This window comes from Monodon monoceros, unplaced genomic scaffold (assembly GCF_005190385.1).
Source record: "Monodon monoceros isolate NGI ecotype Baffin Bay Population unplaced genomic scaffold, NGI_Narwhal_1 Super_Scaffold_16, whole genome shotgun sequence".
Lineage (NCBI taxonomy): Eukaryota > Metazoa > Chordata > Mammalia > Artiodactyla > Monodontidae > Monodon > Monodon monoceros.
In genome coordinates, this window is record NW_021703772.1 from 105,460,961 (window position 1) to 105,477,553 (window position 16,593).

Consider the following 16,593-nt stretch of genomic DNA (forward strand, 5'->3'; position numbering starts at 1 on the left):
AAGCCCACAGGGACTGACTGACTGGTGGATGACCTCATCACATCACAGCTCATTTCCATTGCATCACTCATGGTTTCTGAGCCCAGCTTTTTCTCATCTGTAAAATATGGAGTATTAATCACATGGCCTCTGCTGACCCACCAGGACCATAGCATTTGCCCTTGTTTTTCCTGTAGGCATACTACATGACATTCTCCATCTCAGTAGAGAACAAGGTTGCTTGTCATTTCTCTTCAGTGCATGTGGAATGTTTAAATCATTTTTGAGAGATTAAACTGGATAGTTAGGCAAGGGCATGCTGTATGTGTCCGAGTGCATGACTGGGAGAGAGAGTGTGTGTGTTAGTATGCTGTCTGGGGTGAGGGAAGATATTATTCTTTATCATTATTTGAATCCTACTGTACCACATGTTCAGGAAGGAAAGAAGGATTGAGGAGAAAAATAAAAAGTATTCTGGGCTGCTGCTATGGTCTCTTTTCTCTGTTTTATTTTAGATCAGTAAGCAAAGACCCTTCCCCGACAGCTTCCTATCTACCCTGAAACCAGGGTGTTGATTAGAGGACGTAGTTTAGGCCTGGAGACTTCAGGTAGATTTTCAACTTCTTTGAGCTTCTTTTTGTTTGTTTGGATACATTTATAGCAGAAAATAATAACTATTATAAATTGCCATGACATGAACTCTGACCCAGAGAAATGGTTGGTTCCTCTTAGGGATGGGGGGAGGAATCTTGGAGCAAGTCTTGGGGAGGGCCCAGAAACAGACTCCATGAACGTGCCTCCTGGGACATCCCTAAATACCACGCTACTCCTTCATACAGTGAAATGTGGTGAATAAATACATAAGAACTTGTGCAAGGCTTGGCACTGGATAGGCACTGGATAGGATAAACCTCACTTCCAACCTCTTCTCTGAGTGTATCTTTCAGATGCAAATCAACATTTCCATTTCTAAGGCTAATGTTGGACTCAGAATAAGGGATCAGAAAGGGACAACATCCCAGACAGGACCCTCACTTAGGAACAGGTGGGACTCTACCAGTCGGACTTGGAGGAACCCTTCCTCTCAAGAAAAACCTCCACCTGTTTGTTTCTGTGCCATTAAACAGGGTTCTATGGTTATGTCTTGATGAATTTGCGTTGTGAAAAGTGCCTGAAGTTATTCATGAGCTAGTTACACTCTTTGTTAATGATTTTATAAAATGCTTAAGAAATCATCTCTAATTGACCAACATTTATATTTTAATTTATGGAAGTGCCTGAAGCCAGCACTAACTGCTTGGCAATCCTCACACTTGGCAGCCTGCACAGGACTGACAGACATTAGGAAAACACAAAGGCTCAGGAGTGTGGGTAGCCTCTGACCATGCTGTACCTTTCATTTCTTTAAAACTTAAAAACAACAACAACCAGAACCATAACAGTAACATTATGCTATGCTCAACCTTTTTTTGTGAGCGTTGCTTCCTCACCACTTCTGTTAAGTGATGCACAAGGTGTTAGAAGCTGAGTGTAACTTTCAGACCTGATTATTGAAAGCAGTATGGCTCCGCTCCTTGTAGGGAAGCATTTATGCTGTGGGTCAAATCATCACCCACTCTACTGCCTGGAATGACAGCCTTAGAAAATGTATTTGAGTAGTCATCCAGAACAGCATCTTTGAAATGAACTGCTATTTTTTAAATCTGTCCTCACCTTGCCAAAGATAGAAACTCGGGAGAATAACCATAATGTTTAACTTTGCCATGATAATGGACTTTATCTTCCATGGAGTGTGCAATTCTTTTAAGTGTAAACTTCCTTTTTTTCGAAGAAGCTTAAAAATATGGAGTTTTTGTTTTGTTTTGTTTTTTGGGTTTTTTTGGAGACATCTCATGAAATTTAGCATCCAGTTGTGCATGTGGTGATATGAGAACAAGCTCTGGACAACTGAGTTTGGCTTCAGAATGGCCACAAATTGTTTTTTTTATATTTTCTCTGTGAAGTCTAACTAAGCGGGATTAGCATACAGACATATGCCTTCATCTAAATGGGTTTTATTAGATGCTTTATCTTCATATGATGGGTGTAAGGAAGAGATGCAGATGCTACCCTTCCATGCTTTGAGGTTATGGGAAATGCAGATCACAATCAGATTATAGGAAAGGTCTGCGTGAAATGGCTGAGATTTAAATGTCCACCCAAGTTAGACAAACTAAATTGTCCTCATATGTACAATTAGCATAAAATAATAATGTGTATGACATGTTTTTGAGGTCTAAAGATGAAGTATGAGAAAAGCATTTAAGACAATTCTTAGAACAAAATGGGCAATAAATGATATTTTAATAATACTGATTATAACAGTAACAATAGCTAACATTTATAGCTATAAAAATGATAATTATTAAAATTATTGTTATCAACCCTTAAATAATTTCTTGCATTATATATGTTTAAGCATGGATGAGATAAAGGGAATATATTTCATATATCACTGAAAATACCTATTCATTCATTCATTCTATTAAAAAATTCAATAAATATTTATTGAATCCCTTCCACCCAATTATATGCTAAGCATTTTTCTTGACACTGAGAATCTCCCAGGGAGAAATACAGGTAAAGTTCTGTTACCATGGAGCTTTCAATTTAAATGGGGGATGAAAATCACTGAACAAATTGAAAAATGTGCAAATTAATAAATGAGTAGATTGGTGATAAATACTATAGAGATAGCTATTTGAAAGGCCAGGCCTTTCTGACAATGTCTGGCCAAAATATACAGTAAGAAATGTTTTTACATAGTGACTCAGCATGGGTTTGTAGGTCTGAAACAATATTTTCCCTACATATGGTGGCTCATACTTATGTTTTCTGTTCTAGATTCTTCTATTTTATTAAATCTCTGCCCTTATACATTCTAATGGAGGGAGATAGGCAGTAAGTCATAAATGTAACAAGAAGCAAAATGTTACAAGATGATAAGCTCTATTTGGAAAAAAAAAAAGGGGAGGGTAAAGGAATCAGAGATAGTATGAGTGAGGTGGGGATCTTGCAGTTTTTAACATGGTCATCAGAGAAGAACTCTTGAAACTAGTGATATTTGAGCAAAGACATGAAGGAGTCAGGGATGAGGTGGAGGAGCCTTGTGAGTACCAGAGAAGATCATTCCAGACAGAGAACAGGAAATGCAAAGTCTGAAACAGAGATGTGCTTGTTCTCTGGGAACCGGTAAGGAAAGCATTGTGGCTGGGACCAAGAGATGAGGGGGAATGTAGTAGATAGTGAGGAGAGAGAGGTAATGAAGACCTTAGGACCTTATAATCGCAACAAAGATACTGCCTTCTACCTGGGCGTATATCTGGAAAAGACAAAAATTCTAATTTTGAAAAGATGCATGCACCCCAATGTTCATAGCAGCACTGTTTACAATAGCCAAGGCATGGAAGCAACCTAAGTGTCCATTGACAGATGAATGGATAAAGAAGATGTGGTACATATATACAATAGAATATTACTCAGCCACAAAAAAGAATGAAACAATGTCATTTGCAGCAACATGGATGGACCTAGAGATTATCATACTAAATAAAGTAAGCCAGACAGAGAAATACAAACACCATATAATATCACTTATATGTACAAAAAAAGATACAAATGAACTTATTTACTCTTTTTCTTATTAAAACAGAAATAGACTCACAGACATAGAAAACAAACTTATGGTTACTAAAAAGAAGTAAAGGTCAGGGAGGGATAAATTGTGAGATAGGGATTAGCATACATACACTACTCTATATAAAATTGATAAACAACAAAGACCTACTGTGTAGCACAGGGAACTACATTCAATGTTCAATACCTTGTAATATATAGTGGAAGAGAATCTTAAAAAGAATTAAATTTATATACATATATATATATATGTATATGAATCACTTTGCTGTATACCTGAAATTAATGCAACATTGTAAATTAACTATATTTCAATAAAGAAAACCAAAGATGTTGCTTCCTACACTGGGAAAGATGGAGACCCACTGGAGAACTTTGAGCAGAGGAGTGGTTGGTCTTCTTTATGCATTAACAAGATTGCTTGAGATGCTCTGGGGAGAATATACTACAAGGGGTTAAAATAGAGAAAAGTAGTTAGGAGGCTATTGAAACAGTCTGGGTTAGAAATGTTGGTTGACTGGTTGAGTTGATTGGTAATAGTGGAATTGGTGGGAGTCAAAGAAGTGGTGAGACTCAGGATATATTTTGAAGGGTGGGGGACCAAACTATGTCATGCTCTATTGGAAATAAGGTATGAGAAAAAGACACCAGAGAAGAATCCAAGATTGTTTGGCTGAGCACCTGTATGTATAGGATTGTTGGTGCTTAAGTTGGGAAGAGTCATAGAAAGAATGGATTTGGAAGAGGTCATGAGTTCAGTCTTGGGCATATTAAGTTTGAGGTGCCTATTAGCCAACCAAGAAGAGAGATAATTAAATACAGGAGTCTGGAGTTGAGGGCAGAAGACCAGGCTGGAGATATAAATTTGGATATTGGTCTGCATTTAGATAGTATACCGGGTTCAGCTGCATCCCCCCAAAACTGATGCCTACCCAGAACCTCAGAATGTGAACTTATTTGGAAATAGAGTCTTAACAGATATAATTAGTTAAGATGAAGTCGTGCTGGATTAGAGTGTACCCTGAATCCAATCACTGGTGTCCTTATAAGAAGAGGGAGATAAGGATACAGAGACTCAGGGACACATAGAGACACACAGAGGGATGAAGGCCATGTAACATGACAGTAGAGGCAGAGATTGGAATGATGCAGCTGCAAGCCAAGGAGCACCAAGGATTGCCAAGAGCTACCAGAAACTAGGAGGAGACAAGGAAAGATTTTCCCCTAGAGCATTTGGTAGAAATATGGACCTGCTGAGACTTTGATTTCAAACTTCTAGCATCCAGAGCAATGTGCTACAGTAGCCCTAAGAAACCACAAAGATGGTATGTGGAGCCATAACACTGAATGAGATTGTCAAGGCAGTGAGTGTTGATAGAGAAGTCCACAGGATGAGCCCTGGGACTACAACATTAAGAGGACAAGGAGAAATAGTGGACTCAGAGGTGAGGGAAAAGGAGGGGCCAGTGAAGTGGGAAGACAATTAGTAGAGAGTAATGTTCTCAAAAGCAATTGAAAGGTTTTATAAAAGAGAAGAGAGTGATTGGGTACAAGGCTGGTGAGAATAAATTTGAGTTCATGAATGGAAAATTGGATTTAGCAACATGAAAGTCATTGATGATTTGGCAATAGAAGTTTTGATGGAGACCCTGGGGTAAAATCTTACTGGAAAGAGTTTAAAAGCAAATGGAAAAGAGCAATAGGATTCAGGAAGTATAACATGATGCCTCCGGAGTTGCATCATAGGGCAGAAGAGAGCAGAGAAATACGGCCATGGATAACATTAAGAAAGTTGAAGAAGTTTCCTTTTATTCCATTGAAACTGGAAAAAAAATGCTAATGGGAATGAAGACATAGAGAGGAAGAAAAATTGTAAAGAAAGGGAGTATTGCTTGAGTGATGTCTTCAAACATGTGAGAAGAATAAGTAGTGCCTATGATGACATTAGATAATTATATGAACAGTTCATATAAGTCAATAGAAAGAAAGGCAAACCATACAGGCTCAGAAATTGATCTGATAGTAAATATGGTGGCAGAAGTTTCTGGGAGTTTTGCTCTGATTGCTTCAGTTTTCTTAGGGAAGCAGGAGTCAAGGTCATTAGCTGAGATGGGGGAAGGAGAAGATAAGTTGGAGATCTGAGGAAAGAAGAAAAGCCATTAAGTACTTATCTAAGTCAGTGAATGGACTTAGGAAATACAATGAGGTTGAGAGGACACAAGAAAGCCCCACTTGAAGTTGATCATGAATAATTTAAAGTGGCTTATAAGCAATTTGCAGGGTGTATATTTCTTTGTGCCAGCTAAACCTTGCAGAGGTACAGTAAAGGTTGGATTTTAGCAGCTGTGGTTTTGCCAAGCAAATACCTTCATTCAATAAAGTATGAGTAGGCCAAGGGAATTGAGAGTTTATACAAGAAGAGGGTCATGGTGATGCACCAGCAATTTGAGTTGGGTAAAGAGAGAAGAGAGAACATGAAGGGGTTGAGGAACACGGAGTATTTGGTGAGATTAATCCTTATACTAAGGATTGTGGGATATATGGTAGCTCTATTTTTAGTTTTATTAAGGAACCTCCATACTTTTCTCCATAGTGGCTGCACCAATTTACATTCCCACCAACTGTGTAAGATGGCTCCCTTCTCTCCATACCATCTCCAGCATTTGCTATTTGTAGACTTTTTAATGATGGCCATTCTGACCGTTGTGATGTGATACCTCATTGTACTTTTGATATGCATTCCTCTAATTAGCATTGTTGAACATTTTTCCATGTTCCTGTTGGCTGTCTGTATTCTTATTTGGAGAAATGTCTATTTAGATCTTCTGCCCATTTTTTTTGTTACCACATAATCAAGCAATTCCACCCCTGAGCATATATCCAGAGAAAAGTATAATTCGAAAAGATAATGCACCCCAATGTTCATTGCAACACTGTTTCCAATAGCCAAGACATGGAAGCAACCTAAATGTCCATTGACAACTTAATGGATAAAGAATATATGATACATATATACAGTGGACTATTAGCCATAAAAAGAATGAAATAATGCCATTTGCAGCAACGTGGATGGACCTAGAGATTATCATACTAAGTGAAGTAAGTCAGATGGAGAAAGACAAATATCATATGATGTCACTTATATGTGGAACTAAAAAACTTATATAAATGAAATCTATGAAACAAATATAGACTCACAGAGAAAACAACTTTATGGTTACCAAAGGGGAAGGGGAGGAGGGATAAATTAGGAGTTTGGGATTAATATACACTACTTTATATAAAATAGATAAACAACAAGGACCTACTTATAGCACAGGGAATTATACTTAATATCTTGTAATAATCTATAAGGGAAAAAATCTGAAAAAGAATATATATATATATATATATATATCACTTTGCTGTACACTTGAAACTAACACAACATTGTAAACCAACGATAGTTCAATTAAAAAAAAAAAAAAGATAAAGGATTGTGGGAATCCAGGGATTAGATGAAGGGAACCCAAAAGGGAGAAGATTGCAGTCAGAGAGTGAAATGCTTATAATTGGAATTACAGAGAGGCTGCAGTTAGTAATAACAGATACTGAATTCTGATACTGATTCCATGATGTACTAATCAATCATGACTGACAGTCTGGAAAACATTTTTAGGAGGAGGTATTGAGGTAGGGGCACATGGACACATGAGGCATCACTGCATGGGTCACATTTGGCCCATGAATAAGGAGGGGATTTCTGGCAAATATCTGTAAGAGGAACATTCCACGTGGAGAGGAAAGCAGCTGTAAAGACTCTAAGGCAGGCGTGGACTCGGCATGTTAGGGGAACACAAAGCAGGTCAACAGTAGCTGGAGTTTAGTGAATGAGGGCAAGTGTAGAATGAAATAAGGTCATGTAGGACCTTAGAGAAAGAATTAGGATTTTATTCGAAGTGCATTGGGGTGTCATTAAAACATTTTAATTAACGACATCAGATTTACCCTTAAAAAAGCTTATTTTGACTTCTGTGTATAGAATGGAGGGGTGTGAGGGAAAAGAGAGTTAAGACTAGCTAGAATCTGGGAAGTCAGTTCAGATGTGTTACAATGGTCCAGGTGAGAGATGGTGATGGATGGATGACGGTGTGGTGGCTGAGCTGGAAAGAGGTGTAGAGATGCAGGATTTACTTTGTAGAGACAAGAGAGCTGCTGATGACTTGGATGTGTAGTATGTATATCTGGTAGAGGAAATGAACAAAGTAAGAATGACTCCTAGAGTTTTGGCCTAAGCAACCAGAGGATGGATCAGACAGTGAAGATAGAAGAGGAGCTAGCTGGTAAGGATGATCTGATTAGCAGACACTAAAGGATGCATAGGAAGCTGCATAAGTCTGTAGTTGATGTTAACTGATGAGGACTGGATGGGAATCAACATGTAAAAGAGCTCCTTCTTTCAAAGTCAAATGATAAAGCAAGAAACTGACATGCTCTATTAACAGAAATATAAGAATGGACTCTTGTTCCATAGTGGTACTCCAACACCTCATGGGTTTTTCCATTGATGTTTGTGGGAGCTGGTATATTTGTCTTCCCTTTTAGATCTGACATGAACACTGGGTACCCAGGCTAATTTTCTTTAAATATCACTTTGTAGGACTTCCCTGGTGGCGCAGTGGTTGAGAGTCAGCCTGCCGATGCAGGGGACACGGGTTCGTGCCCCAGTCCGGGAAGATCCCACATGCCGCGGAGCGGCTGGGCCCGTGAGCCATGGCCGCTGAGCCTGAGCCTGTGTGTCCAAAAAAAAAATATATATATATATATATATATATAACTTTGTATAAATCAACCCAGTCACAATGTGTTTAGAGCCCTTTATGGGGTCCCTCTTTACAAGAATAAGTCCAAATTCTTTGTCCTTCTAATACAAGCCTTCTCCATATGGCTTCTCACTTTATTACCACTCTCTTCCAAGTTCTAGGGTTTTAGTTTTTCCATCTTTCAAAATGAAGAGGTTGGTTGGGTGAATATGTGCCAAGATTCTCATCAGCCCTACTGGCCTATGGGTCTACACTTCAAGCATGGTAAAATTCAGACACATGGCTCTGCTTATATCTCTACAGCTACATAAGCATAGTACTTTTTTTTTTGCCTAATTCAGTTCTACCTTCTACAGTAAACTTCTTTCTCTGAAACACTGTTTCTCATTACCTCAACCCTATAAGTGCTCATTGTCTTCACTCTTTTGAATTCACAAAACATGTATCTATATTGTCTATCAAATCACTCACCTTTCCCTTTGCCCAACCATCCACTTCTCTATTCATCAACTCATCCATCTATTTGACCAGACATGTCTTCAGAGGCAACATGATCTAGTGGGAGGAACATACACTTTAAAGTTCTATATTCCTGGGTTTGAATCCCATTTCATTATGAATATCATTACTATTATTTTTATTATTATGTTTTACTTTTAGAGCATTTTACTCCACTGAAATTCTACTTTCTAATCTGAGAATCTGATAAAAATTATCTTTAGTACCAGATTAAAAACCTAATGTATATGTATAGCTGATTAACTTTGTCATACAGCAGAAACTAACACACCATAGTAAAGCAATTATACTCCAATAAAGATGTTAAAATAAATAAATAATCTAATACATGATAGGCATATAAGCAGACAAGTATGACCTTGCTTTTGCCTGCTTCAGATTATGAACTCCTTAAAGATAGAATTATAACATTATAACTATTTGTTAATTTAGTATCTGACACACAGTAGACATTGAATAATTGCTAGTTTACAATGTTGATGAAGTGGTAATAACATTCTCCAGAGTGGCCATTTTATTCAACAAATGACTTTTGGCGACTTGAGATAGCAGACCCTGTGTTATTCTCTATAGACACAAAGATGAATAAGAATCTATTCCTCCTAGAGAAGCTTAAGTTCAAGGAGAAAGACAAGCAAAGCATGATACACTGAGGTTGTTACTAAAAGTGAGCACAGTGAATATAGGAAGGAAAGATACTTTCAGTTTTGGGAGCAAGTGGAGACCTAGGTCACATCAGGTGGGTCTTAATGAAGGAGAAGTGGTTGTCATAGAGATAAGGAGGCAGGGGTGGTCCCAGAGGAAGAAAAAGTGCACAAAGGCAAGGAGGAGCATTATTTGGGGGGTGTTATTTGGGATAGTTCACATGTGATTCAGTTATGAAAAATATATATGTGATAAAGTTGGAAGGTAAGAAAAGGACTTTGCATGTCAGGCTAAGCAGTTGGAATGTTTCATGTAAAATTAAGGAGGCTTGGAATTTTTTAAGCAGTAGAATCACATGGCCAAGTAAGTCTATGTTAGAATACTCACACTAATGACAGTATGGAAGACAGACTAGTGTAGGAAAACTGGCAAAGTGGGAACATGTAAAACACAACAAAGTGAAGCTCTTGAAAAAACTGAGGTGTGAGAATCTTTCTCCTAAGGCCCAAATTGAGACGCTGAACTAGATATATGGTTGAAATTTCCAATTCTGAATTTCTAGTCCATAATTTTCATCTTCTTATGAGTAGGTGATTGTCAAGAAGAATATAGATAGTAAAAAGGTTTGCTAAAAGGAATATAGTTATCATTTGTAGAGTATTAGAGCAGCTTTGAATATAGTTCTATCAGAGAGACACAGGGAGAAGCCATGTGAAGCAAAAAGAAGCACTTGGAGTGATGCATTTACAAGCCTAGGAACGCAGGCATACACCAGAAGCTCAGAGGAAGCAAGGAAGAATCCTAGCCTAGAGCCTTTGAGATAACAGTTCAGACTTCTAGCCTCCAGAATTTGGCACAATAAATTTATGTTGTTTTGAAAAGAATGAAAGGAAAGAAGGAAGGAAGGAAGGAAGAAGAGAGGGAAGGATGGAAGGAAGGAAGGAGGGAGGGAGGGAGGGAGGCAAGGAAGGAAGGAAGGAGGGATGGAGGGAAGGAAAGAAGGAAGGGGCAATAAGCAAGTAAATAGACAGCACAACCCAATACATGTTAGTCTAGAAGTGAGCACAGGATCTATAGGAGCAGAAGAGGGCACCTTGGAGAAGCCAGGTAAGGCTTCCTGGAAGAGGTAACCTGGTGCTTACTTTTGGAGTTTGAGTAGGAATAAGCTTAAAGGGAAAAGTCGAAGTGGAAGACCGTTCTTGGCTGAGATGAACACATGGGACCCTGTGTTCCATGGGAAAACCATGCTCTTTAGAGCTAACTAGATTTCATTTCTGAGTCCATCACTTACTATGAATGATGAAAAGTTATTCCTTCCTGCCCCTCTGTTCCTTCATCAATCAAACGGAGGAAGGAACAAAAAACTGTTCTAGATAAAAGAGGAGTCATAAGCAGGAACTCAAGCATAATAGAAGCCAAGGGGTGGTAACTTTGTCCAGAGAGTAGCAAGGAAGTTTAACAGAATATGACTACATCCTCTTTGATTTAAAGTAGATTCCTTATCATTGTGTTTAAATACAATTTTTTTTTGGAATCAGATTTCTCTTCGACATTTTTTTAAATGACATTGATAATTCCTGTTGCATAGTTCTAAAAATGCTGATATGGATTTTGCCTGGAGACCTAAAAAAGTGAGGCTAGATACAGCTAGAGTGCTCCAATATTAATAAGAGCCATTAAAACTTTTACAGCATAGTTGCCGGTGACCAAAGCTTATTCCATTATACGTATGATTATTCCAGAAGCATATTTGGAAAAGTCTTAACTGGGGCTCAAATCAATTTTTAATTTCCACACCGTGAACATCTTATTTCAGCCTATATTCACACACCCGCAAATGCATGCCCTTTATAATGTATCAATGTCAACATATACTAACAAACAAACAAGAAGAAGAAATGGAGAACACACAGGAGGGGATACATTATAGTTCCCTGAATAAATTGTAGTGAACACCTGTCTAAGACCATCCTTTTGTTGTTGTTGTTGTTTATTAGATTCAGAGCATCTTCCCTATGTCAGTTCCCTGTCTATTGGACAATATATAAACTTGCAAAGTTCATCATTATGTTAAACACTTTTGGATGCAAAGGTAGTGGTGGGAGACTCTAGGGAGGAAATGGAAGCAGACAGATGAATCATAAAAAGGAGATAGAAGAGGGCTTTAGGGCAATGAACTTTTTGGGGTCCCGGGTAATGCCATCCAAGAAGCTGACAGTAACCTCATGACACCAGAATATACACTAGAAGGAGAGACGTGCCTCTTTGCTCACTGATCAAGCAGCTGAATACAAAGCTGAGGGGAAGGTGATCAATGAACCTCTGGCCCTGACTGTCACCTTCTCACCCCAGTGCCTCCTATAAGACTGGAGTCAGCCCTTAATTGTGTCAAACTTATGTTGAAAAGCCATGGGTTGACTTTCTCCTCCTAGGAGCTGTGTGACAATGAGTTAGCAAGAGATTTCAGGAGCTCTTCTTAGGGTACTTAGGGAGTCACTGATTGCATCAAACATCCTAAGAAGGTGAGATCAATATCTGTAGAGCTCTAGAAGAAATGGTTGAGGTGTTTTAGACCTAAACTGGAATGCTGGGGAAGATATAGAATAAATACCTTGACAGGGTCCTGGTTGAGATTACTGGCATCTAAGATGGATGGTTGCTAGGCAGGTGTTGGTAAAGATGTATAAAATGGAAGTGATTTCTAAAATGGATAGGTACATACAGAATGTGTGCATGAATGACCCACACAGTGAGATGGTAAGAGAGTCCCAAATAACTTCAAGGAATGTGGTCCTTGTCACCATGCCTGACACATAATTATCATATGCTGATTTATTTTATTGGGTTGAATTATATATTAAAAACCCAAGTTCTTAGAAGGAGCCAGAAAGAGCATGCCAGCCACCATCCCTTCCCCTGGCAGGCCCTTTCCCTTCCCCTGGCAGGTGGGAAGGCAGGGAAAGATGGGCCCTTTCCCTTCCCCTGGCAGACCTCTTACCTCATGTCTGAGCTCCTCTCTGCACCAAATATGCTACTGCTAGGGACCTATGATTAGTTTTTTTTGTTTTTATGTTATTTTATTTTATTTTTATTGATTAGTTTTTAAGTGAGAAAATACACCCCCAATGGAAATTGATGGATGGTGATCAGAACCAAAAAGAAAGGAGGAATGAAGGAAACCAGGATTAGCGGTAGGGAGCTTCTGCTATTGGCTGACTCTGTTGGGTAACTGCCTCATTACCCCAAATTATTCTCTCCTATTCTGCCTAGATTACTTTACAATCTTATTTCACATTACATATTCTGAAATTCCAGGAAGGCAATTAGGAAAAAAGGGAGTTCTAGGAAATGGTAGGAATTGAAGAGAGCGTGGGAAAAGATTTTATCTTATTAAAGTTTTCACAATCCAGTTACAAAATAGACTTGTGGTTGTTTTATTTTCCAAACTGGTATTTTGGTTTCTGATAACACACACACACATACACACACATACACGCACACACACGCACACACAAAAGTATTTCAGCTATGCTCAGGGTTTTTAATATGGACCTAGATGCTATAGTCACAAGATATATAATACCTTTTAAGAATGTGAATAATGAAAAGATTGAGACATAGGTCCCTAGAAAACAGCCACAATCAATTAAAAGACAACCTGATCATATTTTTGCATTTATGGCTCCTATCTTTAATTCTAATGTCTAATGTTTGTCTTTTAAGGAAGCTTACAAGTTCGCTACCAGCTAAGCAAGGAAGAAACCCATGTATTCACCATCGATACAGAGAACTTTGCCAACAGAAGACTGCACCACCTGAAGATTAACCGAGAGGGCAGAGTGTTCACCATTCAGGTACCTTACTTCCCTTCTTCTCATTCAGCCAAATGTGCATTTGGTGCTCAATACAATTTTTCTGAGCTTCGACCCCAAGCCAACTGTGCGGCCAAGTTCTGGGGACAGGTAAAAACCACACTCAGCCCTAGCCTTTGGAGAATTAGAATAGTGGTCCTCAGGGGGCATCCCCCTCATCAGCATCAGTATCACTTGGGACCTTGTAAGAAATACTAATTCTTGGGCTCCACGTCAGATCTACTTAATCAGAAACTTTTCTGTGGGGAGGGGGAGCAGGTGATGCTGATGCCTGTTCAGTTTTGATAACCCTTGAACTGTAGCATAATGAGGAAATCACAAGGGATGGGTAAAGGCTGTGGGAGGAGTGTGCACAGGTGATACAGGAGCATGGATGAGGGCACCCACCTCATCTGGGCATCAGGTACGGGTAACCCTGAACAACGAGGAGGGGAGGTTAGGGGCACCAACACCCCACCCAGTCAAAAACTTGAGTATAACTTATAGGTGGCCCTCACTGTCTTCAGTTCCTCTGTATCCACAGTTCCCCATCTGTGGATTCAACCAATGGAGGGTCCTGTAGTACTGTTGTATAATATTTACTATTGAAAAAATTCCTCGTATAAATGGACCTGCACAGTTCAAACACATGTTGTCCAAAGATCAATGGTACTTATATTCTGGAGGAAGTTAGGAGTAAATTGAGTCTTGACGTTGATTTCAAATTGGCTGGGTGGGGAAGAAAGAGGCAGAGGGTCCCAGTGAGCCCCTGCAAAGCTGTCTGAAAGAGCAGAGTGTGTGTCAGGCACTCCACAGAATTCCCGGGGTCTTGGTACAAAGAGGAGCATCAGGCAATAGTGGATCGCAATAGAAAATGGGCAGAGTCCAGACCATCCTCCTTTAGAATCATGACCTCAGGTGAACTCTTAAATCTGCCCAGAAATCACCCCTTAGTCTTTGTTAATTCATCCATCCTCCTGATCTCCTAGATGGCAAATTTTAAACTTTCCCTCTCTCTCCTTAGACTGCCGACAATTGCAATTCAATCTCCACTCTTGGTAGATGACTTCATTTCCTTCTTTCTGTGAAAGAATGTAGCATTCAGAAGAGAACATCCACACACTCTCAGCACATTTCTCCACCTACTTCCATCTGTGTCTGTGTACCTCTTTCCCTCCGGTTGCTGAAAACAAACAGCTAATGGCTCTAGCGAAGACCTGACCAATCACTTGTGGGCCAGATCTCATACCTAGTGGACAGCATCACTGCAGCATTACCCTCCTCACCTTTCTTTACAGCATTTTTCCAGCTCTACTTAATGGCTTCCCAAAGCATAAAGCATGCAAGTATTACAGGCATTAAAGAAAACCAAAAACATGAACAAGAACCTACGGTTTCGGGAGGGAAGGAAAACTCACTCTCTTATCTGACTCCATGTACTGCCCCATTTTCTCTTTCAGTTTATTGCCCGGTTCCTTGGAAATGTTGATTATAGGCTTGGTCTCCAAATTTCCTCTTCCTTTTTCTTCAACCTACCCAATGAAGGTTTGTCACAGAGCGGCCACAAAATCACACTTCTCAAGAGAACAGTGGCTGGCTCTTGCCGAATCCAATGGTCTTTTCCTCATTTGTCTTTCACTGGCATTTGACGCAGTGACCTTTTCTTTTGTATATATTCTTTTCCATTATGGATTATTACAGGATATTGAGTATAGTTCCCTGTGCTATACAGCAGGACCTTGTTGTTTCTCTATTTTATATATAGTAGTGTGTTTATATTAATCTCAACCTCCCAATTTATCCCTCACCCACTCCCTTTCCCCTTTGGTGACCGTAAGTTTGTTTTCTATGTCTGTGAGTCTGTTTCTGTTTCATAAATAAGTTCGTCTGTATTGTTTTTTAGATTCCACATATGAGTGATATCATATGACATCTGTCTTTCTCTGTCTGGTTTACTTCACTTAGTTTGATAATCTCTAGGTCCATCCATGTTACTGCAAATGACATTATTTCATTCTATTTTATGGCTGGGTAATATTACATTGTATGTATATATCGTATCTTCTTTACCTGTTCATCTGTCGATGGACACTTCGATTGCTTCCCTGTCCTGGCTATTGCAGATAGTACTGTTATGAACATTGGGGTTCATGTATGTTTTCTAATTAGAGTTTTCTCTGGATATTTGCCTGGGAATGGGATTGCTGGATCACATGAGTTGCCTTTAACTGACATACCCCTGCGCCTCTTTTTTTTCCCCTACAGCCTCTTCTGAACACAGCAACCCGAGTGATCCTATTAAAACATTAGTCAGATCGTGACACTCTTATGTCCAGACCCCTTCCATGGTTTCCTTTCTTATGCAGAGTAAAGCCAAAGATCTTGCAGTGGCTTAAGAGCACCTCCATGACCGCACACCCCTTGCTCACTTCCTGCTGTGACTTCTCTGATCTTATCTATTCCTGTCCCCTCTGTAACTCCACACAGGCCACTCTGGCCTGCTTGCTATTTCCAGAGCTCTTCAATATGCTTGAGTTTGCTTTGCCTAGAACACGATTGTTCATGTATCTACATTGCTTACCTGTACTTGTACTTCCTTCAGGACTTCACTCAAAATTTGACTCAAGGATGTCATCTTTGGGTGCCTTATTTAATACAGCAATCCAGCTCCTTGACTTCAATCCTAAACCACTTAAGCACTATCTAACATCCGATACAACTTATCTATTTATCTAGTTTCTTGTCCTATCTCTCTCCTCTAGAATGTAAGCTTCATGAGGACAGGGATTCTTGTTTATTTTCATTACCATGGAACCTCCAATTTATCAAGCAGTGTCTCACATATAGCAGGTCCTTAATAAATATTTTTGACCTAGGTGAATTAACTCCACAAAGCTTATGTGGAGAAGATTAAATTAGCCCTGTGGAGAGGGGAAGGGAAACCACTGGATTTTAGGCAGGGAAACTAGCATGGGTAGCCTTTTGTTTCCAGAGGCTCACTGTGATTGCTCCATGGAAATACACATTTGGTAGCCATGAGATATAGGACAGAGACCAGGCAGGAAGAGAAGATAAGGGCCTAAACTAGTGCAAGGGGGTAACCAATGAGAGGAAGACTTGAG

The 16,593-nt window shown here is 39.3% G+C and overlaps 1 protein-coding gene across 2 annotated transcripts in view; it reads left to right on the forward strand.

Moving 5' to 3' along the window:
• CNTNAP5 (contactin associated protein like 5) overlaps nt 1-16,593 on the forward strand; it is an 898,651-nt gene that overhangs the window by 833,783 nt on the left and 48,275 nt on the right. For both annotated transcript variants that reach the window (XM_029226145.1, XM_029226146.1), the window contains exon 20: nt 13,344-13,474. In XM_029226145.1, the coding sequence (XP_029081978.1) occupies nt 13,344-13,474 (131 nt within the window). The remainder of the gene's footprint in view (nt 1-13,343; nt 13,475-16,593) is intronic.